A 27,065-nucleotide genomic window follows, 5' to 3' on the forward strand; every position below is an offset into this window, starting at 1 on the left:
CTGCCAGGGCTCTAGCCAGGCTGTTAAGCTTTCCCAAAACCACTTGCAGAGTCTCGAGAGTTCACTGCAACTGAGCTGGGGTCTGGAAGCAATAGCATTACCCATGTTTTTCCTAGATCCAGGTTTCCGCAGACCTCTGGAACAACCCCACAGAGTTAACCGCAAAGCTGCTTTGAAGTAATTCACTTCACAACTTTCCCTATAAAATCAAGACTGAAAAGGGAAATCTACAAGTTACTCCAAATCTTGGAACATTCGTAAGAGACTTGTAAGTAATAGAAATACAAGCTTAAAACATACATGAGGTGTTTCATTCAAATTTATTGATGATTAAGTGATTGCTCAGCTTTATCTGCTGCAAGACAACTGTCAACTTACAGGAAGATTATTGAAGGCAGCTCAGAAATATGCCATTTCACTCAAAACAACCCAGACGTCATCTATTTGCCAAAGTGTAAAACTGATCAGCATGATTATGGCTGCACTCTGTTGTTGTATTTGGTTTATGTTTAGTTTTTTTCAGGTTGTATTCAATACTTTATGACTATCCAGTTTCACTTTTCTATTTGATAGGAAACCAGCGGAAAATCCCAGCTCAGCCAGTGCCTTCACTTACGCACAGGAGGCAGAACTGATGCCTTACAGCTGACCGAGATTGCAGAAGAACTCATTTCACGTAACGCATGGCACAGATCACTCTTGGAAACCTTTTTCAGATAAGTACATGGTTCCTCTTATTCTTTTTCAAAATACTATAAAAAAAAAGACATTTGATAAAATTGCCTTTACACCACGATTAAATATGTCTACTTCTGGCAAAGGGAGCTCCACATCCAGTCTTGCTCTTTTCTTTATTTATTAAAGTAATCCTTAACTTTTTGGGAGGGATGAACTCATCCAGTTGCCCTTTCTTTGCCTCCACATTTACTTTGTTTCCAGGTATCTCTGGCTTGTCACATCCGCGTGCATGACAATTTTTTTCTAAGCAGGTTCTTAGCGCTTCTGCGAAGGTTTGCAAACTGCACTTCCCCACAATTCTTTCATTTGGGATGTGCCCGTCCCCTTAATTTAGTGAATTTAAGCCAGTCACTGGGCTTGCTATTTCTTATTTACCTTTCAGAACTGCAGAAACAGTAGCACAGAGGAAAGATCAAGGAAGAAGTGGGGGCCAGCGCTCTACCACGGGTGTCCAAAAGCCACTGGAAAAGACAAGAAAAGCTCCAGGCGAGGCAACGGCAGAAAAAAACTTCCCAGCATTTCTAACAAACATAAGTCTTCAAAAGTGTATTACATCCATGCATTGTTAGGGGTAAAAGACACGGGTTGCATTTTAATTTGGTTTGTTTTGCCTTTTTAAAGCATTGCCCAATTAGTTCTTGTGGTACGTCAACCCCTGTAGTTCCTGTCTGCCGGGACAGACCATTGTAGTGCACTGTTAAAATACTTTGGAAAGTAGCGACATCCATACAGATTTTACTGGTTAGTAAGGTTAGTGTGGCTTTTAGAAAAAATGCTTGAAATAACTGTTTGAATGATAACTATCCTCTGGTTTTGATCAAGGAATATTTAGGTGAATTGTTTAGGTTTCCTAAAGGATGCTGAGGTCAATTCCTATCCCAGCAGCTTTATGATCTGTAAAACTGAGGTGGTGTAAAAATGTATTGTTGCTTCTGAAAAGCTTTACATTTAAGAACAGCTAATTATTGTCAAACTGGCTGGTACAGGAGGTATCGGAGGAAAATGTGTTGTTTCAGGAAACAATATTGATAACTCAGCTTACAGCACTGTGTCAGCAGAGCCCTGAATGAATCAGTCCCGAGGTGTCGCTAGGGAGACCGTGCTTTTTTGACAGCAGTGGCCATTTGTGACTGTTAAAGAATTGAAAACACCTAGCAGGAAAATGATCATGCTTTTTTTATGTTGTTGATATTTCTGTAGATGTTCTTTGTAGCACTTCAACAGTACAGGGCAAACCATGTTAAGCAGAGAACATATTTACTCCCAGCATCAGTCAGCAATACAGATATGCAAGCAGCAAACTCTTTCTGGGAAAGATGAAGTAACAGGACTAATCCCTGCAAGTGCAGACTGGTTTCTCGAATTCTGTGCATTGAGTTTAAGATCCATACAATTGCCTCTCTCCTCAACCTCCCCCAAAGCAAGGTCCATACTTCACAACCATCATTTTTGAGACATTTTAGCTGTATTCAAATTATAAGTGAATAAACATAACAGACTCCCCGTCTCCCAGTGCCAAATAGATCTCATTGGATGGTAGAAAAGCTCATAAATACATCTGTTTTTCTTCTATTTTTAAGCATACAGAAGATAAATGGTTGAGCATCTTGCACTTCTGAGTTCATTAGCTTCCATTCAACCCAGACAAGAAATCTCCTGAAGTTGTTATTAAATGATGATACTTCTTTGTTGTCATTTTGACCCCTTCAGTATGTGTTCATCTCTGAGAAAATACCCATTCAGGTGCATCAGCTGCCTCAGCAGAGAGGTCATGGATTGAATGGGTGATGGAGTCTTCGATATCTCCACATCTCTGAGGGTAAATCCACAGAGGGGCACATTATTGAAAATGCTGCTGCATGTGTCTTCCTGCGGAATAAAAGCATCATTTTCGAGTGTTGTCAGTCTCCAGCCTGACACAGATATTAAATTCACATAATCTGCCTTTAAAAAGTGCATGTGTGAGTAGATTCCGAACCACATTGTATCTTGCAATGAAATTTCATTTTTTTAGAACTGAAAAGCAGGCAGGTGGTTATGAATGTGTCTTAAGCTATTTCTCCAGCCTGAAATGTAAGTACTGTTTGAAAACATTTAGGGAAATAGAACATCTTAGTAGGAGCCACAGCAACTTTTCATGAATTTATTTTAGCTTGCATCAGTATTCTGAGCTACAAGGATTATAATTTAGTAGAGAGACTCTTATTGGGAGAGGGGATTGAAGGTATCGAGGCAGCAGCCCTGCAAGTTGACAGGGATGCTAATATAGCCACGGCAGAAGTTTAGAGAGCAGATCAGAGCAGCTGGGTGGGCTGATAGAGAGGATCAGGGCAGCCCAGAGGAGCACTAAGAGGATCCAAATAAGTGGATTAGTAGCATACCAAAGCACACATTACTTTTAGTTTTCAAACTCCCGTTGATTTTAGTGCAAGTGCATTTACTAATGTGTGGCAGGAGAAACGGCAGAGGATCAAGGCAGAATGGAGACACAGATTGCAAGCTGGAAATGGCGAGAAGGCTGGGCTGGGGAGGCACAGCCTAATGTCCCCACATCAGTCTCAGTCAGGACTTACAGCAGGATGGCTGTTGTCTGGTCGGCTTCATCCCGCAGCATCGAGGAGCTGTCGAACATTGCTAAATGCTATTGTTCTGCAGCTGATTCTGCATTCACTTTCCATCCGTAGCTCCTGACTCTTGCCGTGGCTGCACTCTTACATCTGCCGCCAGCTGCTGCGACGGATGGCACAAAAATGTTGGTGTGATTAGGAGCGTAACCATCTTTGAACTTGTCCTACCAGGGCTTTCACTGGGCTGCTGGACCCTGAGCTGAGCTTGCTGCAGTTCGTGCCTGTAGCATTCAGCAGGAATGGGACCACTTACCCGTGCTGTGCTCAGGCTGCCACGACTAACATCCACTCCTGAATTACCCAAAGCTCAAACATGCCCTTCCTAGAGTGCCAGCCTGGCTTTACACTTCATGTCTTTAGATGGAGGTGGTAATGATGTAAAGACACCTCCAGACTTAAGATTTCTAAGCACTGTTACTCTTTATGTAGCACACAACCCAAAGTTCGAGGCAAAATAACAAGCCCCAGTCACATTGCACTCAGTTCCCTCAAAGCATCTTGGGTTGTAAGCGGGAGGCAGGGGCCAAATTTGTGGAGCTTGTGATTTCTCCACATTGCAGAGAAGCACAGGATGTGCACATATGTGGGCAGACTGGTTTTTACTCTTCCACATTAGCTTTCAGAAAAGTATTGTTGAGGCCTTTTCTTATTTATCCTCCAACCACATCCATTGCTCATACACCCCGGTCTCTCCACTCACTCCTCCCAGAATTCAAATCAAAAAACTGGTTTGTCCTAGGGAAGAGTTAATATCTTAATATCCAATTATCCTACAAGTATTTAATCAGAATGGATGACCATCAAACTTTGACTCTTAGCCTGATCTGCCCTCCCTTGCAGTCTTAGTCCAAGCTGCACATAAAATGACAGAGAGGAGGAAAAGCCCGGCCTTACAGTCGAAATGCGGTTTGCATTCCGATACAGAAATATACAGAGGGTTTGTAACAACACACACAAAGAACACTTTGTATACAGATTCAGTTATATTCTTCATTGTTGAAACAGTTCTGGAATGTTTTGGTCTCCCTGAGCTTGCAAACAGATGAAAACATTGGTCTGTCCTGTAGCTTTTCCTTTTAAATTTATATGAGGAAGATTAACAAGCAGCAGAATGGACAAGAAGCCGTTTCAAAATAGTGTTCCAAGTGAAAAGAGAGTCAGGATGGAGGCATAAGAAAGCGTCAAGTGGAGGAACCGAAATAAGAAGTTAAGAGGGCTCAGAAAACCAGTTAAACTCCACTCCTAGCTTCAGACATCCAGAAATTCCCCAATCCTTGGATACACCAACATGAAACCCCCTGCAAAGGACGGTTTGTGGCAAGACAGGACAGAATCAACAAGACCCATTGTCAAGTTGGGAGCTGGGAAAAAGCACTGCCTACATATTTTGTATTACCACAAAAACATCCCTGGAAGCCTGCAAGGGAAAATCATTACCACAGTTTATAAAATCCTCAACAACATTCATTACACATAATTAACGAAAAGAGCTAACCTGTTAACCTGTCACCTGCGCAGCTCCTGATCTCTGATTTACTTCTTCACCCTTCTCCTGCTTCTTAACACCACGCTGAACTTTTCCAGGCTCTGAGATGAGAAAAAATCACAGCGTTATCATTAATAATATGACAGTCCGCAGCTGGTCCCGCTTCACCCGGCCTCGCATGGATTCCTTGACATTACACTTAAAGCCTTAGATCAAATCATCAACTTTGTAAAACCCTTTTCCAGTATAACTTTTCCAACTGAAAAGCTGAAGGAGCTCTTAGTACACCCATATCATTCTCCTCAGCTCTAGAATTCTTCAGTCTTCTTTGACCGACACCATCCTTTCTGAATAGTAATCAAAATATTGTAATTAATAGGACACAACTGCGAGACTGGAAGCAAAGATAAAGTTTGGGACATCCTGACGTGAAGAGAACTGCTGCTGTTAATACTGAAGTGTTACTAGATTATTTATATTTAATTGGTTAGCTCATGATCTAGCATCTGAAATGAAAAAAGGGCATTTACACAACCAGAAAATTGTTGGGAAAATTACCATCAGATAAAAGGGGGAGGGGATATTTTGAAAGTAATTTGTGGCATAATAAAATGGTAACTAGGAAATAGTTGGGGATAATCACATTGACCTGGAATATGTTGTAAGATAAAGCCCTTACTTGGTGGGCTAATTTCATGGTGTTTTGAAAAACATATTATAAATGGTTTGATAGAGGAAATACTTAGCGACTATGCATGAATATATACAAAATGCTCTGAATTCTCCATATTTTCACCAGAAAAAAAAACCACAAAAGGAACTATGGGTACTTGATATGTAATAATAACAATCCGATATTGAGACAGGAACTGAAATGCAAGATGAAATTAAAAGCTGATTGCGCCTGGGAGCCGGAGCGCTTCTTCCCAAGTGACTTGGCTGCCGCAGCCGGCGACTGGGGTGACACAAGGCACCATTCTAAGGGAATAAAGACGACTTTCATCTCAGGGTTTCTCCAGCTCCAATAACGCCGTGGTGGCCAGTCACAAAGGAGCAGATGTAGGATAACCCACCCCAAAACTCCCCAGAACAGCCTCATGACTTACTGTACACGGGAGTTTTTTTGTTCTTGGAGTAGTTTTTTCCTAAGTCGTGGCTGAGAAACTTCAGCGGTATAAAAGATGGAAAGCTTGGGGTTTCAGCTATGGGATCCTCCTCCGTGTTGTGTGAAGACTTTGACCTAAAGTCACCTTGTCCTAGTTTCTAATTCACTTCTATGCAGACGAGAGGATCACGGCCCAGGTATCCAAACTGGCTAATACTTTCTTAAATGAAAATGTACATATTTACTCCTTTGGATAACCATAATTAGGTGTGTTTGCAGGATCAGGCTCATTCTGCATGTAGAAAAGAGTGAATCTCTTTAATTCACAAGAAGCAAAGTGAGACATACTAATGAAAAAGGGGATGTGTTAACTCCCATAAAATGTTACTTAAAACTGCAGTGTGCAGCATCCAGACTGAAATGTGATTTTGAATCATGACTGTCCCTTTAAGCAAAAAAAAAAATCCAACACAGAGAAGGAAGAACTGAAAGGAGAAAGACAGCAGTTGAGAAAACACTGCCATTATTTTTTCATAAATTATACTCCAATATGTTTCACAAAATTGAGCAACAGAGGAAAACAGAAAATACTTTTTTTACTTTTGTAGCACATTCCTTTGGTAAATGCAGGATAAAGCCTATCATGTGAGTTGAACAGTAAATGAAGGCCTTATGCTTTATAAAAATTCTCCTATTGTCCCAGGAAGGATGGGAGTCAAACACAGCAGTTTCAGCAACAGTCCAAGTCTTGTAAAATAAAGCTTGCAGACAGGAATCAGCAAACTGGTTTGGGATGGGGAAGAAAAAAAGAAGTGAAAATACTTTCTTGTACACAAAATTTAGACACACTGCTGCTGCCTCTCAGATTTGGCTTCACTGCGCTGCACCAGCGATTAATTGGACCCACACAACTTCGCAAGCAGCATATGACATCCATCTACCTTTGCTGCTTCAGCATCCTCCCAAAAATATATAATGCAGGATTTTAAATAGTACGTTAGCCCAGTTTCCTTTCACAAAGTCTTATAGTGAAGTTTAGGAAAATTCCAGAAGTAGCATATTGATTGCCTCTGGGATTTTCCACTTAGCAATTTAATAGAAAATTACACCCTTACCCAATCTGTGAGGTTTCCATAACCTCCCTCATGAATTTAATTTTCCAGAGTCTAATAAATTTTACCATTAAACATATTTTCTGATATTGCTTCCCCATTAAGCCTATTTCCTGATTTTGCTTCACCATTTTTTCTGATATTGCTTCACCATTAAGCCTATTTCCTGATTTTGCTTTTCTGGAACCGGGTATATTGTCTGTGTATTGTTTGGACAGCACCTTGCACAAGAGAATTCGGGTCTGACTTTGTCTGTGCTCACAGTTAGGATACAAATTGCCATGGTCAATATTCAATTTGCTTTCCCCTTACTAATTTTATTTCCTTATTCCATGCGAGAGGGTCAGTCAATATCACTGGAGCCAATGGGATTCTCCTGGGTACCCTGACGAGGCCAAGGGAAAAATGTGCATCTGCATCTGTTCGAGTAGGCGTACGCAAGTATCACATACTCCTCTCCTTGTCATAACAAAGCCTGACTACGCTTAAAACACAAGATGACGATCTGGAGCTGTGTTTGCAGTTATCTGTAGTCATAACTGTAAAATCCTGGGTCCTTCCTCTACAGGCAAAAGCACTCTTGACTGTAAAAGAAATAAAAAAGGTACACCATGTAAGAAACTATTATCTTGCCATGGCTCCTTACACACCACAAACTAATGTAGGCAAAAGCACTCTTGACTAAGTAAGACAAACGCTACGCCAGGAACAGACTTAGCGCAGTTAAGTGAACTGGAAGTCCGGCCGAAGGCGTGGAGCGGTGAATAAATCGCAGCGCTAATGTCAGATGTGTCTGGGCCACCTGTGCGGCCGAGGGGACCATGAGAGGGGCTGCCAGACGTGCTAAAATCTCATTCATCTGGAAGACTGAGACTCTTCTCCTCTTGCTAAAGCGATCCACGTTCGGCTGATACGGTGGAAGCGCAGCATCCCTCAGCCCAGCGCGCTCCTCCGGGCCTCGGTCCACGGCGCAAGCGGGTGGTAATTACTGTAAACCACCGGCACAAGCGGCTGTTAGCACCGGCCGAGCCCCGCTCCTGGGTTTCACCTCACTTTGCCCACGCCACCAAGTTCAACCCCATCCCCGCCGGACCTCGGTTCGGGGAGCGTCTCCGCTCCCGCCAAACACGAAGCGTTTCGTCCCCTCAGCCCCTCAGGGCCCGCAAGCAGCGGAGCGGCCCCAGCGCCCGGCGGCGGCGCAAGGCCGCGCTGAGAGGCCGCCGCTCCCTCACGGCCGGGCACCCCCCCTGCTCGCCCGGGGAGCTGCAGCGGCGTCCTGGGGGGCGGGCAGGGGAACGTGTGTCGGCGGCGGGGCACGGCAGGGGGAGCGCCGAGTGCCCGTGAGGTGGGCGGGAGGGGTGTGCGGGGAGCGGCGGGGGGCGGAAGCGGCGGGAGGGGGGACACAAAATGGCGCTGCCCTCTCAGCCCCTCTCCCTCCAACCCCCCCCCCCCCGCCATCACCGCCGCCCGGCCGCCCCGTCCCCCGGCGTGTCGTGGTGGCGACGGGCCGGCCCCGGGGTGGCGGCTTACGGCCGGGGCTTGGCGGAACCGCCGCCGGGCTGCGCGCCGCCTTCCCCAGCAGGTGGCACCGGGGTCCCGGAGCCGGCGGCGAGCCATTGCGGGCCGCCCTTCGCCGCCGGGGCCGCGGCCGCGCAGCCGGCGCGGGGGGGAAGGCGGCGGCGCTGGGCGGCATCGCCCCCGCGGGGCATCCCCCGCTTTCCCCTCAAACTTTAGGGCGGGAGGTGACGGGGGAGCCAACTTGTCCCGGATCCTTTTATTCAGCCGCCGTCTCCCCAACCCCCGCGTGGTTTTGGTTGGGTTTTTTTTGCTGATTAAAGAGACGGACCTTGGTCCTGCCACCGCTCCTTCCTGCCCGCACCATGGAGTTCACCCAGAGGAAGAGAAGCAGGAAATCCCAAAGCTTTAAACTGATCAACGAAGGTAAGGGCGGCGGGGGCTTTGTTCCCTGGCCGGGGGCAGCCCCGAGTTCTGCCCCGGGGGGATCGGGGGGTTACGAAACGCCCGGGCTGCCGCTCCCCCCGGCCGCCTCTCCCTCCCCGGCTCTGTTATTTAACTCCGCAATCCTCCGCTTCAACTCCCCGAAACCATTGCACGCCTTTTATTTATTTCTTTTATCCCCCCCCTTTTTCTCTCTCTTTTTTTTTTTTTTTAATGTGTGTTTCATGTTGTTGCAAAAACAGACACACACACACACCCCCCTTTAGAAAGGTGGACCTGTTATATTATTTTTTTTTTCCAGGCGGATCTTGCACAAAATAAAGTTGGGTCGTGTTTCGTGGTAAATCCTCCTTGGGTTGGGGGGAGAAACAAGGAAAATGGGGAAGCGAGCAGAAAATAATGACACTTGAGCAGCAACGGACCTTCTTAGTATTCAACTCCTGTGGATTTATTGTGTTTTGGGTGGGTTTTTATTTTTTTCCTCCCCTTGGCTGCGTACATCCGCGTATTTCAAAGGAGAGCCGAATAGAGGTTGCTTTATTAAAAATCCACGCAGCTAATTAATTGTCCGTGGGCAGGGGAGAGCCGCTGGCGTGTAACTTGTTCGTTCGGGGTGTGTTTGCTTTTGGAAAAGAGGATATTTGGAAAGGGATCGTGGGGAGAAAGATTTGGATTCATGTCAGGGAAGAAGCACAGCTCTCTGTTTCAGTCGTGTCGTTGGGCTTTTTTTAAATTAGAAAAAAAGACACAGGCGCTACTGGACATTTTAACAGGTGGATTTCCCAGCCATAGGGATTTATTTTGTTGTGTGTATTACCCCTTCTCTGGCCGATGAGATCTTTTTGCACTGGTGGATTTGACTTGAGATCTCTTTTCCTTTTGTGTTTCCAAGTGTTGGCCGGGAATGTCTCCATGAAGCGCCGTGTGTGTCCTGCATGCCAAGTTCAAGGCAGGTGACTGCTTGGGTGTAATGTCACACTCGGGAAATGGGGGACACACACGTGCGAGTGTTACGACTCGCTGGCTGGAGGGTGATGTCTTTGCAGGCGCTTGGCAAAATCATGTCCCACGCGAAGAAATTTAGAGGTGGAAATAAACTCCTTTGGTAGGAATAGTAAATTAGTGACTACTGTATTGTCATAGGGGGGTCTGGTTCCCTGCACATACTCCCTGTTTAAAAACTAGAGGGGCAGTGACTTGTCAGACTTGTCTGAGACATGTTGCATGTCTATATGGATTAGCAAACCGATGGAGGGGTTTGATTTTTGTGCAGAACAGCTTTGGTTTGTGGGGTTTTGATATCGAACATGCTCCTGGCTCGGAGGCAGAGTTGTTACAGGACTGGGCTGGAGCCTGGGGGGGGTGAAAGTGAAACATGTGGAAAAGCAAAACTGCAACTGAGGACTTGGTTTTATTTCTGTCTTAGTGGAGCTGTAGAAAGAATATGTGTGCTATCAGAAATAGATGACTGTTCTGCACGTTCTCGGTTGCCGTTCTTACAGGCTTAGGTACGCCTCACTGTATAAGGCAATATCTATTTAGCCTTGTTTTAATAGGTAAATTCAGTTATGATGGAACGTTATTGGTAATTCTTATTTTATCTGAGGTCTCTTTTTGGACCTGGAAAGTCAAATAGAAAACTACACTGAAAACACATCCTAGAGATAAAATGATATCTTTGTACTTTGAGAGCGGAGGAGATGAAAATCACATTTTGCATGTGTGTCTGCACTGGCATACTCTTCTTCTATCACAGTTGATTAGAAAGATAATTATGTATAAATAGTTGTCTCTTGTAATTGGCCTTTGCCTCTTGCTTGGAGTCATTCCGTAATGTCACAGTTTAGTGTTTACTGTTGTGAAATTGATATGGATTTTGCAGTGCCTGGCATCTGAGGCAGAAGAAGGGAAGTGAAGATAAAGGTGTGCAGTGTGTCAATTTGTTGGTAACACACCATCTGTTAGTGATGTGTGCCCACATTGCTTGTTCTGTCCCCCAAAAAACTTCAGAGCACCTTATCGAGATGATCAGTAATCAAGAGGAAATGCATTCCTGCACTAAAAGCCAACTGCCTTGGGGGTGAAATGTGGTGACTTTAAGGCAGCAGCTGTAGATCAGAAGGTACAGAGGGAAGTGCCTTGAGAAGAAACCACATGTAATGTATATATCTAAGGACCGTGAGTCTGCAAGTAATGTAATTTATGGTCTCCACATACTCCCAGCAGGTCTCAGACACCCTTAGGAGGATGGAAATGCAGAGTGTGGTTGACCTTGGCTGGACACCTGGTGCCCACCAAGCCACTCCATCACTCCCCTCCTCAACAGGACGTCTGATGACCACGGAAGGCAGTCGGCACAAATCCCATAGTTTTAGCTTTGTGAAAGAAGCCTTTGCTTCCTCAACTTTGTATCTCAAACTTCACCTTTCACCATTTCACTTGCTGGGTGTGCTTGGAAGGCAGATGAACCCTTTTTGTAGCATCTCATCGCTGACCTCTCCAACTCCCTGTTGTGGGTTTTTTTTCCCTCTCATTTTCTTTCCAGCCCCTTTTCTTTCTTTTGCGTCGCTGTGTCAGGCTTGATTCTAGTTTACTTACTGGGTTGTTCCTCCTCTTGTGCCCTCGAGACAGTCGTGCTGTACAAATAAACAGCACATAAAAAAGTTTGGCTTCCAGGAGACCTTTCTGATCCTGTGGCTTTTTTGTCAGAGGTGCAGGTGTGCTGCTCGTGGGAGGAGGAGCAGCTTGTGCCACCTTCTGTTTCTATTCTGCCTTTTAAGTGAATCCCTGAAAGTGCTTTTCCGTGAATTAATCTCTACCCCGCTTTTTGTGAGGCGAGTAAACACAAAAAACAGTTTATGGAGGGAGTAGCTGAGAGTGTTGGAAACTGGGAGGGCATTAAGGAGTTAGGTGGGGAGGTGGCTGTTTCTAGACACTGAATATATTGTTCAGTCTTGAGCGATTTGCCGAAGGACAAAGTGTGTGCCAGTAGCAGAGTCAGAAATAGCATCCAGGAGAGCTGCCCGTAGACATTTTTTTGTTCCTTGAACTTACTGTTCCCTCTGTACACACATGTAAGCAAAGCTCTGGTTTTACTAACACCTGCCTGAGATTACGGCAGAAACCTTTGCAAAAAATATTCTTTTATTTGAAATAGAAATTCAATGGTGAATTTTTTTATTTGAATTTTTTTTTAATCGTGTAATGTCGCTGAATAAGAGATGCTAATGTTTATTCTTAGGGTCATCACAGATGCTGATTTCTATAGGTGAACATCCTAAGGTGTCCCTGATCCTCCTTTCTGCAAAATTCGGAGGCCAGTGACACCAAGATGAGTCAGTACAGCGGAACGATGCAGCCCTAACGTACGCTGCTGATGTTCTGATTGAGTTCAAGTTTGAAAGTTTCCCCTTAGTCTCTGGAAAGGTAAAGTTTTCATTACAAATCAGCTTTCCATCTGTAAAGCAAGAAGCCAGATAATTGGCATCTGGTGGGATAATTTGCTGTGAAAATGAACACCGTAATTTAGGGCAGGCGTAGCTGTTCCTTAAAACCTGTGAAATACTTGAGCTGAGTCTCTCTTGTGTGAGCAAAGTTTTTTTAAGAGGTGCTGATACAGAGCACGTTTTCTGTGGTTAATTTCATGTACATGAAATAAACTACAGATATATTGATAAATTATGTAGTAAAACCGTAGCAATGTGTTCAGTGTTCATTTTTTCCAGATCACTTGAGTTCTAATTTTTTTTATCGTTTTTCATTCCAGATTACCATCATGAGATATATAAGATCTCTGACTGCAGCAATGATGTTAATGGGGAGACCAAAGAAACACAGCCAGTTTTTTTAGGTATGTGCTTGTGTTGATTAATTTCCGAACAATATAGTGTGGCCATTTGCAATTAGGGAGGAAAACATCTCTGTGCAAGCACAGGAAACGCCTGCCATTGTTTAATATGACGTTCTTTTCAAGACCCTTTTATCCTACGAATTGCCAATATATCCTTTATTAACACTGCTAAAAGTTGTAATTTCAGACATAAATGTTTATTAGTGTCTACACACAGTGCTAATTATCACTCAGTCAGAGAGCCAGATGCTGACTCTGCAGTTTTGCAGCTCTGTGCTCACCCCATTTACATTGCACATTCGCTGGCATGCTTCACTGGCAATAGTTTGTGTAATAGGGGTATTACATCTTTGACATCTGGATAACAGAAATTCAATTTCCAGGAAGCCGCTATTTGTTTGGTTTTGCTTCTGCCTTGGGTGGGATAGAGGATTAATGCGCTGTCTTAATGTAATGTCCTTTCACCTCTGTAGCCTGCCTGCTAATCTTACCATGGCAAAATTAAATTAAATCAACAGTTAAAAATGTGTAAAGAAAGCAGAGAAGTAATATAGAGTCTGCAGCATGATATATACTGCAGCATGGTGGGACTGTTTATCAGTGAACCTTTATCTTTCTTGTCTGTGTGCTTTTTGTCCCATATAACTCTTCAGCAGCAGAGTGCTGCTTCTTTTCCTGCTTCCACCTCCCTCCTGTTGCATTTAGGACTTCACCTGGGTACTTGCACCTCTTGGCAGAAATTTGCTGGGCAAAATTCAGAGGAGTGAGGGCCATGTTTCTGAGCTACAGTAATGACTCTTGCTGTATAAAGCAAGTTCTTGGACACCTTGCTTAGGGTTTGAAAAAAGTAGCGAGAAATATGGAGGTGTCTGCCTCTACTGAACTGCACCAGCAGCCTAAACCTTTTTGTGGGGTGGTTTAAGATTTCTGTAGTCTGCGCCTGTTGCCCCCTGGAAGCAGCAAGAAGCGTGGGTCCCGAGTGCATGAAGCGGCACCTGATGTCAATCTGCACGCAAAGTACCTTTGTCCCCTTAATTCCTAGTGCCACGTCCTCTTCTAGAGGTCAGCAGCAAATGGGAGAGAAAAGGAGGATATCTTGGGCAGCGTGGAATCTTCTGATGGTTGTAATATTTACACAGGGGTGAGAGCTGCGTTAAAATCCCTTCTCAGCTTCTCGCCATTAGGATCTTGAGCAAATATTTCTTCCCTACACCCATTTCCAGGGAAAAACAAAGGTGGCTGCTGTGCTTTGTGTTTGGATTTCGTGTTCTGTAAGCACTTTTGGTGAAGTCTGATAAACCTGATGGATTGAGCTCCACCAGAGGTTTACTTTGAATGCTTTCTCTTCCACCTCTAAGTCATATAAAACTTTGGCAGGAGTTGAGCATCTGCTTGCTTAAGCCAGAGTGATTCTGAGAACATGCAGGAGTCTGTGCTTTGACACCCCTGCCTGAGTCAGACCAATTGATTTTGATTTTTGGGTTGGCTGTATTGTCTTTGGGTTTGGTTTTGGGTGGATTTTGAGTATGCCCAGCTTTTCATTGTGACTGAATGTGCTCTGGCATTTAAGTGCCTGAAGTTCACCTATTTCAAGAGCCGATCTGAATGTAACCTTTTAAGAATATGAGCTGTATCAAGGCTCTTCCTTACCAGGCACTGAAGCGCAGAGTCCTGGGAGCCCACCTTCTGTTGCTGTGGAAAGCAAAAGGTGCTGTTCCTTCACATTGTCCAGCTTTCAGGTTTCCTAAAATCATGTTGGTTTTGACAAGACTGAAAGACATAGGACCAAGCAAGATTTGTAGACGATGCATTTCTTTTTCCCTTGGAGGGTTTGATTCACTTCAGTATGTTACTCAGAGCTCACAAAGCATCCTCCACTTTATTTTCAAAAGGTTACTTTGGTGTCCACTTCTGTGCGGATTCCTGGTGACGAAGACACTGATCTGAGTTGTAGGAAAAGTGTCAGGGACTGAACTCAACTGAAAGCACTTTAAATCAGAGCTCCCACCTTTCTTCAGGGATCTGGGATGAGTGGCATTTGGCATTCCAGCTTTCCTGTAAAAAATTTTGTGTTGCATGGAATAATTTTTCATTGTGCTTCAGGGATGGTAGGATCACAACACATTCCCCAGCTTAGTGTTCTGTCCACTGATAAGGAGTCTCAGGGTATAATCACTGCTTCATTTTTTTCACTGTTTTATGCTAAAATTCATCCCAGAAGGATGTTCACTTCAACTTGTTGGTTTAGAGTCAAGTTCTCCAGTTTAGGTGTTTTAACTGATCCATGGGCTCAGCTGTTGAAACCTCTAGTGTGGAGCAGCTTTTAGTATGTGAGCGGATGCTGAAACACATCATTGAAACTGTTACCTTCAGAAAAGGTGAAATGTTAATGCCATTTTATGAACGAGCGGAGCTTTATCAGGACTGGGATGTGTCTGTGTTTCGCTTATGCAGCTGAGAACAATGAACTCAAAATGAAGAGGTGCACTGTCAAAGAGGGGAGCTTCTAGGGTAGATGAGTAAATCAGAAGAATCCAGTTTGTTTAACGTGCGGATGAATTAGGGATCAAATGTCTGGAAAGACCTGTTGAACCTGGATGGTATTTTTTGCAGCAGCACAGGTGGGCAAAACAAGGCTTTGTGTCAACATAAGCTGCAAATTGGAGGAAGCTTCAGCACAATTATATGAACATGGTACTGGACATGACCTCTGGTTGTGATAAAATAAAGCCCAACTGGTTTTCAAATGGATCTTGGGAAGCTTAGGAAGGTTACTGGTGTGATGCAGCAGAGGAGTTTGCAAAATTTGGGGGGGGAAATATCACTATGGAGTTTTGTAGGTGAGGTCTGGCATGTCTTTTGTTCTGAAGGAAAGGGCTTAGTTATCTGATACCAAGAGAGACTGCTCGACCTGAAAAGGAGGAGGCAGCCCAAAGTGAAGTGCTTAAACCTTGAGTATGGACAAGATTTAAGACAGACGCGACTTCAACTTTTACCAGTTATCAGCATAAACCTTCTTTCCCAGGACTTCTAGGCCAGACTTGGACAAACCCTTGAGGGGACTGTACATCCAGATCTGGTGGACAACGCTGGTTAAACCTCACTTGTCTATAAAAAAGTGTCTCTTGCATACACCACATTGTTGTTTTTTGGTTTTTTTTGAGTTTTTTTTCCAGCCTTAATATTTTATTATCATCACTAAAAAAAAGCTGAAATACAATATACCTCCAGACTGAGTGTTTTTACAATGCTTTCAACTTGAAATTCAGGCTCTACGTTTGAAAGGTTAATGTAGGAAACTAATTATATTATCCTGGTAACCAAATGTGTGATGAGACATTTGTCTGTGTAATTAACGGTGAAGAACTTTTATAGTTTCATAAAATCGAATGCCGCGCACAGTGTGCTTAGAGCATTTGTTTTGAAGAGATGTCCAAAACAGAGATGTTTATGACTGATATAAAGTGGAACTGAAATGTACTGTAATGCAGGTGTCTGTGCATTTACGGCTTTTCACATTGTTGAAATGGAAGGCAGCAGATTAATTACTTTGCTATGTCATGGTGAAAATAAATAATGTGTTCTTGGAACAGGGGAGCGATGCATAAGTTACTCACTAATTTCGAGAATTTATTCTGTCCCAGAAATTATATCCTTTGCAATTTATTCACAGAGAAAAAGTTGACTTAACACAAGTCTGTGAGGTTACTTGTTACTTTTAATAGATTTATATTGATTGTTGCAATAGTAGCTTCTGTAATTAGGATGACATTGGGGTTTTATATATATATCTTTGTTCTCCAATGATCTAACTTCATAAAGCAATTCCCTTTGGGGCTGAAGCATGATCTCGACCTGGGGTATTTCCAAGAACTGGGGAAAGTTGTTACATATCTATTATTATTTTTTAAAATTCTATGACCCCATTAATATATACACTTATTGAACAGTTGCACTCTTGTACTTTCCTGAGTGATTTAGCTGTTGCACTGTGGCCTGAAACTGTGTTACCTTGTGCTTCTATATCTGCTCCTGTTGAGTGTTTTGAAACTGTTTCACCAAGCTCTTTACAAGTTATTTTGTGGCGGTCGTGGCCTGCACACCTGGGCCGATCCAGCTTCAGATAAAGAACCCCAAATCCGGGATGGTCCCAGGGCCTGATCCTGGTTTTGATGCTGAAAAGTGCTCTGCTGACATTCGTGTTTGTGGGGAGGAAAAACCCCAGGCACCACTACAGGTTGGGGTGGACCTGCTGGAAAGCAGCTCTGCAGAGAAGGACTTGGGAGTCCTGGTCAACAACAGGTTGGCCATGAGTCAACAGTGTGGCCTTGTGGCCAAGAAGGCCAATAGTACCTGAGGTGCATTAGGAAAAGTGTGACTAGCAGGTCAAAGGAGGTTGTTCCTCCCCCTCTGCTCTGCCCTGATGAGGCCACATCTGGAGTTGTGTGTCCAGTTCTGGGCTCCCCACGTTAAGGACAAGGAATCGCAGAATCACAGAATGTCAGGGATTGGAAGGGACCTCGAAAGCTCATCCAGTCCAATCCCCCTGCTGGAGCAGGAACACCCAGATGAGGTTACACAGGAAGGTGTCCAGGCGGGTTTGAATGTCTCCAGAGAAGGAGACTCCACAACCCTCCTGGGCAGCCTGTTCCAGGGCTCTGTTACCCACACTGTGAAGAAGTTTCTTCTGAAATTTAAGTGGAACCTCTTGTGTTGCAGTTTGAACCCATTACCCCTCATCCTACTGTTGGTTGTCATCGAGAAGAACCTGGCTCCATCCTCGTGACACTCACCCTTTATATATTTATACACATTAATGAGGTCACCCCTCAGTATGGAGGGAGTCCAGTGGCAGAATACGAAGATGCTGAGGGGTTTGGAGGATCTTTCTTATGAGAAGAGACTGAGAGAGCTGGGTCTTTTCAGCCTAGAGAACAGAAGCTGAGAGGGGATCTCATCAATGTTTATAAATATCTCAGGGTGGATGTCAAGAGGATGGACCAGACTCTTTTCAGTGGTGCCAAACGATAGGATGAGGGGCAATGGGCACAGACTGGAGCACAGGAGGTTCCATCTGAACATGAGGAGAAACTTCTTTCCTTTGAGATACCAGAGCCCTGGAACAGGCTGCCCAGAGAGGTTGTGGAGTCTCCTTCTCTGGAGACAGTCAAACCCACCTGGACACATTCCTGTGCAATCTACTCTAGGTGAACCTGCTTTAGCAGGTGGGTTGGACTGGATGATCTCCAGAGGTCCCTTCCAACCCCAGCAGTTCTGTGACTCTGTGATGCTTATCAATTTCTGTGTCTTATGGGCAGGGTTGTCTATCAACCCGTGTACTCCCATGCTTGGTTTGGGAGTACAGAGGCTAATTTTAGGGCGATCCAGTTTTCCTGCAGGTATAATCTTAGTGCTTTGCGTGGTGATGGGAGGATAATTAAGTGCTTTTAAATGACATTTTGGAGTGCTGCTGAGATGCCTCACCTAGGTCCGCTTAAATGTCCCTCTGTGTTAGCTCGGGGCAGTCAAAGTCCCCGGCTCATAACTCATGTTTCTTGTGTGACCGTCTGGCATTGTCTGTGACCGCTGCTCTCCCTGCTGACTTGGGGTTTAGGTTTTTAATTTGCAGAGCGTGTTGTTGCCTCTGTTACTTGTTCAATATAGTTTCTTATGCGCCAGCGAAAACCGGAGATCACTTATTTGAGAAATGCGTGCTTACCGCATCAGTTTAGCCACACAGATGCTCCATTCAAATAATCCACAGAGCAGTCACAACTCACCATGTGATTTAGGAAACCTTTGATCTGATAAGGAATCACGCACATGGCTCCTCTGTCTTCACCATGCTGACCTTCATAATTTTCTGGTTTAGGGCCACTTGCGATACAAGATGAGAGTGGCAAAAATATCTTGAGCTTTGAAAGTTACTGTTTGATGTGGGTATAGCTTTTGCTAAGAAGGGATGCTTAGCTCCTTTCTGGGATAACTACCCTTTAAGGAAATACTTGAATATCACATAACGTTCAAAAAGGTGTTTCAGTGAGTTCAGCAGACATGTGCTGTGTACACATGTGCCTCCTGATTCCTTGAGCTGCTCCAAATTACCCCTTATAAAACCTTCCAACACGGCAGCCGAGTTTTTCTGACCCTCTTCCAGAAAGGGCAACATTTGAGTGGTGTCTAATAAACCAGCATTTAATATGTCTGATAATATAACCCCCTTGCAATTATTTATTCTTCTTTTATTGGGCTTTCGAGCCGTATGCTTCGACTTCCACTTTTTCTCACATGTGGAGATTTGTTTCCTCACAAACCAGGCTCGTGTTGGCAGCTCACATGTTCTGTCTCGCTGTCTGTCGCTGCCGTTCCTACCCTCCCAATGGCTTCTAAGCTCAGCCACCGATTTCAGCCTCGTGTGACACAGAAGTGGAAAGCTGTGAGGTACAACATACCTTCAGCAGGCAACCTGGTGGAGGAAAAAGCCCTGTTTGCAGAGCCAAGAAACGAAAGGTTTCTGTAGGAGTTTTGTCTGCCAAAACACAGCACAACATAAAATTAGACACTAATTCGTAGAGAATCAAACTGTATTTAAAAAGTCAGCTACTCATGAATATTGCCCAAAACATATGAGAAAGATCAATGTTAAAATAAAGGAATTAATTGCAAAATACTGGGTCAAGAGGACACTATGGTTTTTTTGTTTGTATAAGTCAGAGGAAGAAAGCATCAAATACGGACAATTGTCCAACCTTTATTTCCTCATTTATACTCTTTAAAGCACGTATATTAATTACAGGTGTGTTTACCAGTTCTCTAATACTGGAATAAAATTAATATTTTAACAAATGGGTATGGTCGTTTATAATTTTATCATTTTTTGTAGCACTATGATAATATTTGACAAATTATTCAGAAAAGCACATTAACTTGTTTGTAGGCGGTGCGCTCTATTTCTATGAAGTTTAATCAGCGCAGCAGTGAAAAGATGGTCAGGCATATGGGGCAAAGAATGGAATTAATGAATTACCAATAATATTTTGTTAACAGGAGTTGTTTACAGGTCTGTTGCTTCAGACAGCTGCACACTTGGCACGTAGATACTACTTAATCCTAGGACCTAGTGAGGTGGGTTGCAAACTGGCTTAAGGAGAGAAGCCAGAGAGTGGTAGTCAATGGTGCGGAGTCTAGTTGGAGGCCAGTATCTAGTGGAGTGCCTCAGGGGTCAGTACTGGGGCCAATATTATTCAATATATTCATTAACGATTTAGACGAGGGAATAGAGTGTACTGTCAGCAAGTTTGCTGATGACACTAAGCTGGGAGGAGTGGCTGACACACCAGAAGGCTGTGCTGCCATCCAGAGACCTGGACAGGCTGAAGAGTTGGGCGGGGAATAACCTAATGAAATTTAACAAGGGCAAGTGTAGAGTCCTGCATCTGAGCAGGAACAACCCCAGGTTCCAGTATAGGTTGGGAAATTACATATTAGAGAGCAGTGTAGGGGAAAGGGACCTGGGGGTCCTGGTGGACAACAGGATGACCATGAGCCATCACTGTGCCCTTGTGGCCAGGAAGGCCAATGGCATCCTGGGGTGTATTAGAAGGGAGGTGGCTAGTAGATCGAGAGAGGTCCTCCTTCCCCTCTACTCCGCCCTGGTGAGACCACATCTGGAGTATTGTGTCCAGTTCTGGGCTCCTCAGTTCCAGAAGGACAGGGAACTGCTGGAGAGAGTCCAGCATAGGGCAACGAAGATGATTAAGGGAGTGGAGCATCTCCTGTGTGAGGAAAGGCTGAGGGAGCTGGGTCTCTTTAGTTTGGAGAAGAGGAGACTAAGGGGGGACCTCATTAATGTTTATAAATATATAAAGGGTGAATGCCACGAGGATGGAGCCAGGCTCTTCTCAGTGGCAAACAATGATAGGACAAGGGGTAATGGGATCAAGCTGGAACACAAGAGGTTCCGCTTAAATTTGAGAAAAAACTTCTTCTCAGTGAGGGTGACAGACACTGGAACAGGCTGCCCAGGGGGGTTGTGGAGTCTCCTTCCCTGGAGACATTCAAACCCGCCTGGACATGTTCCTGTGCGACCTCACCTGGGTGTTCCTGCTCCAGCAGGGGGATTGGACTAGATGATCTTTTGAGGTCCCTTCCAGTCCCAAACATACTGTGATACTGTGATACTGTGACAGTTCTGGTTTACATTTGTGTGGTTTTAAATTTTTAGACCTTTACAGCTTTTAGAGCAGGAGGTTTTTATGCTGTGTACACTTGCAGAAAGGAAAAGGACTGAAATGAATTTTGGGGAAATTAGTTTTTATGAATATTTGAAGTAATATTTATGAAAGGGCTTTGTTTTGCCTATTTTTGTTTTATAAGATTACAGTCAGGCCATGTGGATAAAATAGATTGTATATAAGGGGCCGTCATAGAAACAACTATAATAGTCATTTTTAAAAAATTGTTAATACCTTTCTGTTGTGACTATTATCATCTTTACAAGTAAGTTCCTAAATAAGGCTATGGTTTGCCATGCTTACCTATTTTGAGTTGTGTTTTGTATTTTAGTGTTTTGCAAGTAAATTCATTGGTTTCAGATAAAACCAAAGGGATTATGTGGGGAATTCAAATGGCAAAACCTGCAGCATCCCCTTGGGAGAGCTGGGGACCCCAGTACCTGTACGGAGTACAGGGAGAGGCTGAAATATGTACAACTCAGGCCTCAACATCTACCTCAGGAGCATTTTCACAGATAGGTAATACAGATTTTTATGTAATAAGCTGGTTTTTTTAGGTGCTTTGTTATACCATACATTTAAAAAGGAAGGCTGGCTCTTCCATAGAGTAGTTTGAGCTGTTTGCTTTTCTCTCAGTGCCTCATCTCCCTTTTTGTTTTGTTTTATTTTTAAATTACATGGTTATTATGTGTGCAAATCATCAGCAGTGGAATAGCCGGTAACAAAACTCTTATCTTTGGGCTCTAGAGCTAATAGCCAAATGAGATAACCAGGGAGGGAGAAGTTGTAGCTGTTCCTGCGGATTCGGACGCTGTAACAACAGCTGCTCTCCACTGGTGTCGGGAAGGACGCTGCTGTCACTGGCCAGTTCCAAATTAAAAGCTGTAAAAAGTCATAGTTGGGAGAGGAGGGATGTAAACTTGCACTGAAGACTAAGTCAAGCTGCATACCTGTATGTTTTTCATGCCCTTTCTTACAAAACAGAAGACATATTTTGTAAAAGAAAAAACAAAACAAACCAAAACAAAACCATCAAACAAAACAAACACGATAAACCCCAAATAGTCCTGCGCTAAACCCCCCCCCCCAAAAAAAATCCCCGATAAACAAGTTCACAAAGGGTGAATCTCCCAGTCTGAAGTAGAGAGCTACTCAAGTGCAAAGACATGTTTATGTAGGATGCAGGTTCAGGGTTTACTGTAACATAAATATAGATTTTTTTTCTGTTTGGAAGTAAATATCCTCATGTCACTGCATAGAAAGGCCTCTGTATGAAGGAACAAGGGACCAGGATCAAGACTGAATAAGCTCAATTAATATTAATATTTTATGTAATTGGGGAAGGGAAATTTAATCTTTCCAACAATGTGTCACCCGACAAGCATGCAGTCGCTACGCCTGACAGGAGGAGGTGGGGGGAAGCTTTTTTTTTGATATTCAGAGACATTTTGCTGTTGAATACCAATCCGAATTGCTAGCGTAAAACTGGTGTGGTGCTAAACAGTACGCGGGTAAGGGATTGCTTCATGTTCTGGGGTCATGGGTACGTTTAGAGCCTGGATGCAGGCAGATACAGGAGAAACACAGCTTTGAGTGTACGGGTTTGGATATCTCGATAATTGGAGCCCAGTGGTACTTTGCGGCCTCTTGAGGTTGGGAACCGCAAACAGTCAACCCCTGGCTGGGCTGGGGCCAAGAAGAGTCATTTTAAAGGAATTGCTGCTGTGATTTGTTAATTAAATTACACCCACATGCACAAATCTACAGGCAAAATAAATACCGAGCAGAACTTCCTTGCAAAGGGCTTCTCTCGCTGCTCTAGCTGGAGTGGAAGTGGTGGTAGAATGTCGCCGTATGGGGTTGGCAAATGTTTTTTCTAAGTTTGGACTAGGGGATTTCTTGCAAACCGCCCACTCTCCTCGCCAGGTCGGGGTGGGCTGGAGCCAACTGGCGCCGGCCCAGGGAACCGCTGTGCCAGGCCAAGGCTGGAGCGGATCGTGCGGCTCCACTCCCCTCCTGCTTATTCACCTCCTGGAGCAAAAACTCCTTTCTTTTCGGTACTGTGCATCCCTGGGTACTTGCAGCATGTCCTACCCCCCTTGAGCTTGGTTTGTGTTGGGGAGAGGCTTGCTGCTCTCTCAGCTGTCTGGCTTAACCAGCTGTCTAAGCCTGTGCCTAAGTTCAGACAACACAATAGCGCTGTCGAGTTGATAAAAGTGTTCACGTGCCTGGCATCAGCACACCTTGTTGAACCCGATGCGCGTTGCATCTTGGGTTTTTTCGGAGAATTGTTTGTTTATGTGTTTTTCCTGAAGTTTCCTTTGCACTCTCACTTTTCCAAAAATAGGTTTATTTCAGAAAGTGAGAACGTAAATAGAGTAGAGGCTTCCAAATATTGCTGTATTAAGTACACTATAAAGGAAAGTTGATTCATCAGTTTCTTGATCTTCATTATTCCATTTACTTAGGATGCTTGATTTTTCCATTACCAGTAAAAAAACCAGAAGCTTCTGATTTCAGAAGGGGCTATGAACACTTCATTATTACTAGTGAATTGTAATGGATGCTTTAACGAGCAAAATAGCTACTATCTGCCCCAAACATATATATTCATTGTGCAATCAGCAGTTTCATATGTAAAATTAATACTTAAATGGTGCCAGGAGTATTAAAGTATGTAATTGTTATTATTTAAATGCCTTGAATTTATTTGGAACAGCCACATTTTTCTTGTATATATTTTCATTTTGTTTTCATAATCTACATTTTTAAGACATCCAGCAGTTAGGTTCTATAGAGTTACACACGTATTAGCTGCTTTTTAATTTATTCCTGTATAATCCAGTATTATTAAATTCTGCAGGCTAAGGAACTGATCCTGTTCATTAAAATCAACAGATGCAGAATTGCTCTGTGTGTGTGGTGTTTTTTGTGTTGGTTTTTTTTATTTGTAGGATCTATCTTTCAGCATATAACAAACTGATGCAAAAGGTCTGATCCTTTAGGCTTTACATGGGAAAATATCCACTGATGTCAACACCTGAATAGGATCAGTCTCTTAAAAGGAGAATTTATTTCAAACTGCTCTAGCTATTATGATTTCCTTCTGGAGAAAAATAATCTTACTCATTGAAGCTTTAGAAAGGGCATCAAGAAAGCCAAGTTCAGCGGGTCTTTCAACCATGAGATGTCAACCATCGCTGTGTTAAAGCGCAGCCTGGTACACACCAACCATCCCTTTTCTTTTTCATCTTTCTTTATTTATTTTTGCGCTCCAGCTCTTATTGGCATCTAAAATCACTAATCTCTACCCATTACCGTTTTTTTTTTGCTAATGTACAGTGATAACTGTGGCTCTGTTTTCATTAGGAGATGAAAGCCGGGAAATTAAAAAACAAATTACAGGGATGAGAAGATTACTGAATGACAGCACTGGAAGAATCTATCAACGGGTTGGCAAAGAAGGAGAAAAACTGAAGGAGGAGCCCCAAGATTTAGACTTAGCCTGGGCCCAGCGCCTGAATCCTCCTGCGGAGTCCCAGGCGAGCCTTCACCCTTCACAGAGCGGGGCATGGAATGAATTATCACCCCAAGCTAGCCATTTTTCAGGGCAATACGGAACTCGATCCAAAACGTTCCAAAATCAAACGCGAACCGTGGCATCCAATGGTATGATCTGCATTAGATACTGAGAATAGTATAATACTTTATTTTTTTCTCTCTCTCCTTGTACTGTACTCAATTTCTGCCTTTGTTGTGATGATTTATTGTACCGCTGCACTGAAATCAGTTATAGTTCAGAGTCTACAAAATGAGCACATAGTTATCACTTTGAAAAGGTGCGAAAGTGGGCACGGTGCATTCTGCTGCCATCTGTCTAAGCTTTTAAAATGTATTCATGGTGATAGGACAGAATTACTCAATGCTGTTACAAGGCTTAATTTCTATACGGTGCTTATTAAAACAACTTTAGCCATTGTTATTAAATTCGTAGCTAATTAAATGTCAGCCTCTACCACTCCTCTTTGCAATGAGTAACGTAGCGCTGTTGTGACAGCACTTGCGGAGCAGGATTCTACTGACTTTGATGAGGGGACGGCATCCACCTTATAAGTGGCTGCTGAACTTCAGGTACAAAGTCCCATCACAACCTTAGGCTTTTATTCCAATTGAACCATTGGGGAAAAGAGATTATGGAGTCTACCTATGAAAAGTACATAATAAAGCATGGGGTATCTTGCACTGGCAGATAATTCTGCCCTAAAGTAGATGGCAGTGAGCCCTTACAATGCTTTTCTCTTGTCGTTTTAAGTCCTAGAGAATTGAGGTTTTACTGCCACATTGCTGAAGGCCTTCCTTAATGATCTAAATTCAATTCAAAAAGCTTTTCTTCTGATATTCAGTTGAGAGGGGAGGATATATTAAAAATGTATCTCAGTTCTAAATTATGGAAAATAAAAAATTGTGAGATTGTGTATGAAAACACTATCAATTTCAAGACAATTCTGAAGATATTCGAACTTCCCTGTTGGAGCATCTGCTGTGTGTCCTCCTCTAAAGGAAAACAAGTTCTCATAGCTTGTAACAGATTAAAACAAAAAACCAACAGCCAACCAACCAAACAAAAAAATATTATGATTCTCGGTACTGTCCTTTAAGAAATACTGTCACTGCGCTAAAAAAAATATACAGCTCCAGGTCTCACCAGATTAACTGTTTCTCTGTACAGACAGTAATTCACACAGAGGTACCAGATGACCTGGAGAAATATGTTGCATTTGTTAATTTTGTAATTCAAGAAATAGTTGTGGGGTTTTTTTCTAAGATGCAGCTTCAGGGGGGAAAGGGAAGACACTTGATGGGATTTAGCATCCAAGTCTAAAACTGTGCTCTTAAAATTCCACCATAACAACCTTCTGAATGTTGAAGGACCCAAAATTCATCCCCCATCTCCTGCTTTGCCCTGCGAGTCGCTTGGACGGTTCTCTGCATGCCCAGAAGTGCCCAAGCCTGCACAACTTTGGTGCCTGGTTCCCAGATCCAGAATGTAGGTGGGGCAGCATCTTTACCCCCTCAGGGGCCTGATTCAGCATGTGAGCTAAAACATGTTGGCAGGATTTGGCCCCGTATGGAAGAAAATGTCAGCATTTCCATTTTTTTTGTGAAGGTTCGGCTGTTTTTTGATCTCTTACAGGTTAGAGACAGTAGAAGGGTTGGGTTGAGCGACCTCCTGGGCTGGTCAGGAAGAATGTCTGAGCTCCCAGCTCTTGGGGAACTGCACCAGGAGGCACCTTCCACCCCTCCCTCTGCAGCTGTCCTGCTGCAGAAAGGAATGAAGTCTTAGGTTATTACATAAAGAAGGGTGCAAGACCCTCCCTACTGGCCACCTTCGAAAAAACGATCTGTGTAGCTCTTTGGTTAGAGGCATCTACCTCATATGGGGTGTTGTGATACTGCTGGACGGTTTTGCTGCTTTGGCTCCAAAGCCTGGTGTCTAGGAAAGGAAAAGTTTTGATGTGTTTCTGGGCTCTGAAACCCCTCCTCACCCGGAGTGTAGCTCTTCTGGGAGGCCACTGTAACATGCCTGATTCCCCCATCCCTTGCATTGGGACCCTGAACAATGAACACAGTATTTTAGATGTTATAGAATCATAGAATCATTTTAGTTGGAGGAGATCCCTAAGATCATCAAGTCCAACCATCACCTAACTCTAGCACTAAACCATGTCCCTAAGAGCCTCATCTACATGTCTTTTAAACCCCTCCAGGGATAGTGACTCCACCACTGCCCTGGGCAGCCTCTTCCAATGCCTGACAACCCTTTCCATGAAGAAATGTTTCCTAATGTCCACTCTGAACCTTCCCTGGTGCCACTTGAGGCCATTTCCTCTCGTCCTATTCAGAGGATGGACAAAGTCCTTAAAGGCTGGGTATAGAAATGCCGAGCAATATAC

The 27,065-nt window shown here is 43.7% G+C and overlaps 1 protein-coding gene and 1 long non-coding RNA gene across 8 annotated transcripts in view; one reads left to right on the forward strand and one right to left on the reverse strand.

Annotated features, from left to right (window-relative positions):
- Positions 1-1,899: 1,899 nt before the first annotated feature.
- LOC110364594 (uncharacterized) lies at positions 1,900-7,893 on the reverse strand. Of its 2 annotated transcripts, none has more exons than XR_002423478.2 (4): positions 5,958-7,893; positions 4,861-4,952; positions 3,312-3,465; positions 1,900-2,607 (listed from the first exon to the last, which is right to left on the reverse strand). It is a non-coding gene; the product is annotated as an uncharacterized LOC110364594 (long non-coding RNA). The 2 variants fall into 2 exon arrangements; XR_002423476.2 differs by having other exon boundaries at positions 3,312-3,468.
- A 391-nt stretch (positions 7,894-8,284) lies between these two features.
- Positions 8,285-27,065, forward strand: part of BEND7 (BEN domain containing 7) — a 51,353-nt gene continuing 32,572 nt past the window's right edge. For 2 of the 6 annotated variants that reach the window (XM_013369639.3, XM_065049272.1), the window contains exons 1-3: positions 8,674-9,009; positions 12,794-12,877; positions 24,481-24,780. In XM_013369639.3, coding sequence (XP_013225093.1) covers positions 8,949-9,009; positions 12,794-12,877; positions 24,481-24,780 — 445 coding nt within the window. In that variant the 5' untranslated portion in view covers positions 8,674-8,948. Of the gene's footprint in view, positions 8,414-8,672; positions 9,010-9,328; positions 9,490-12,793; positions 12,878-24,480; positions 24,781-27,065 lie in introns of those variants that run through there. The other 4 variants (XM_065049271.1, XM_065049273.1, XM_065049275.1 and 1 more) reach the window with 4 other exon arrangements.

The sequence above is a fragment of the Columba livia genome, chromosome 1 (assembly GCF_036013475.1).
Source record: "Columba livia isolate bColLiv1 breed racing homer chromosome 1, bColLiv1.pat.W.v2, whole genome shotgun sequence".
NCBI classification, from domain to species: domain Eukaryota; kingdom Metazoa; phylum Chordata; class Aves; order Columbiformes; family Columbidae; genus Columba; species Columba livia.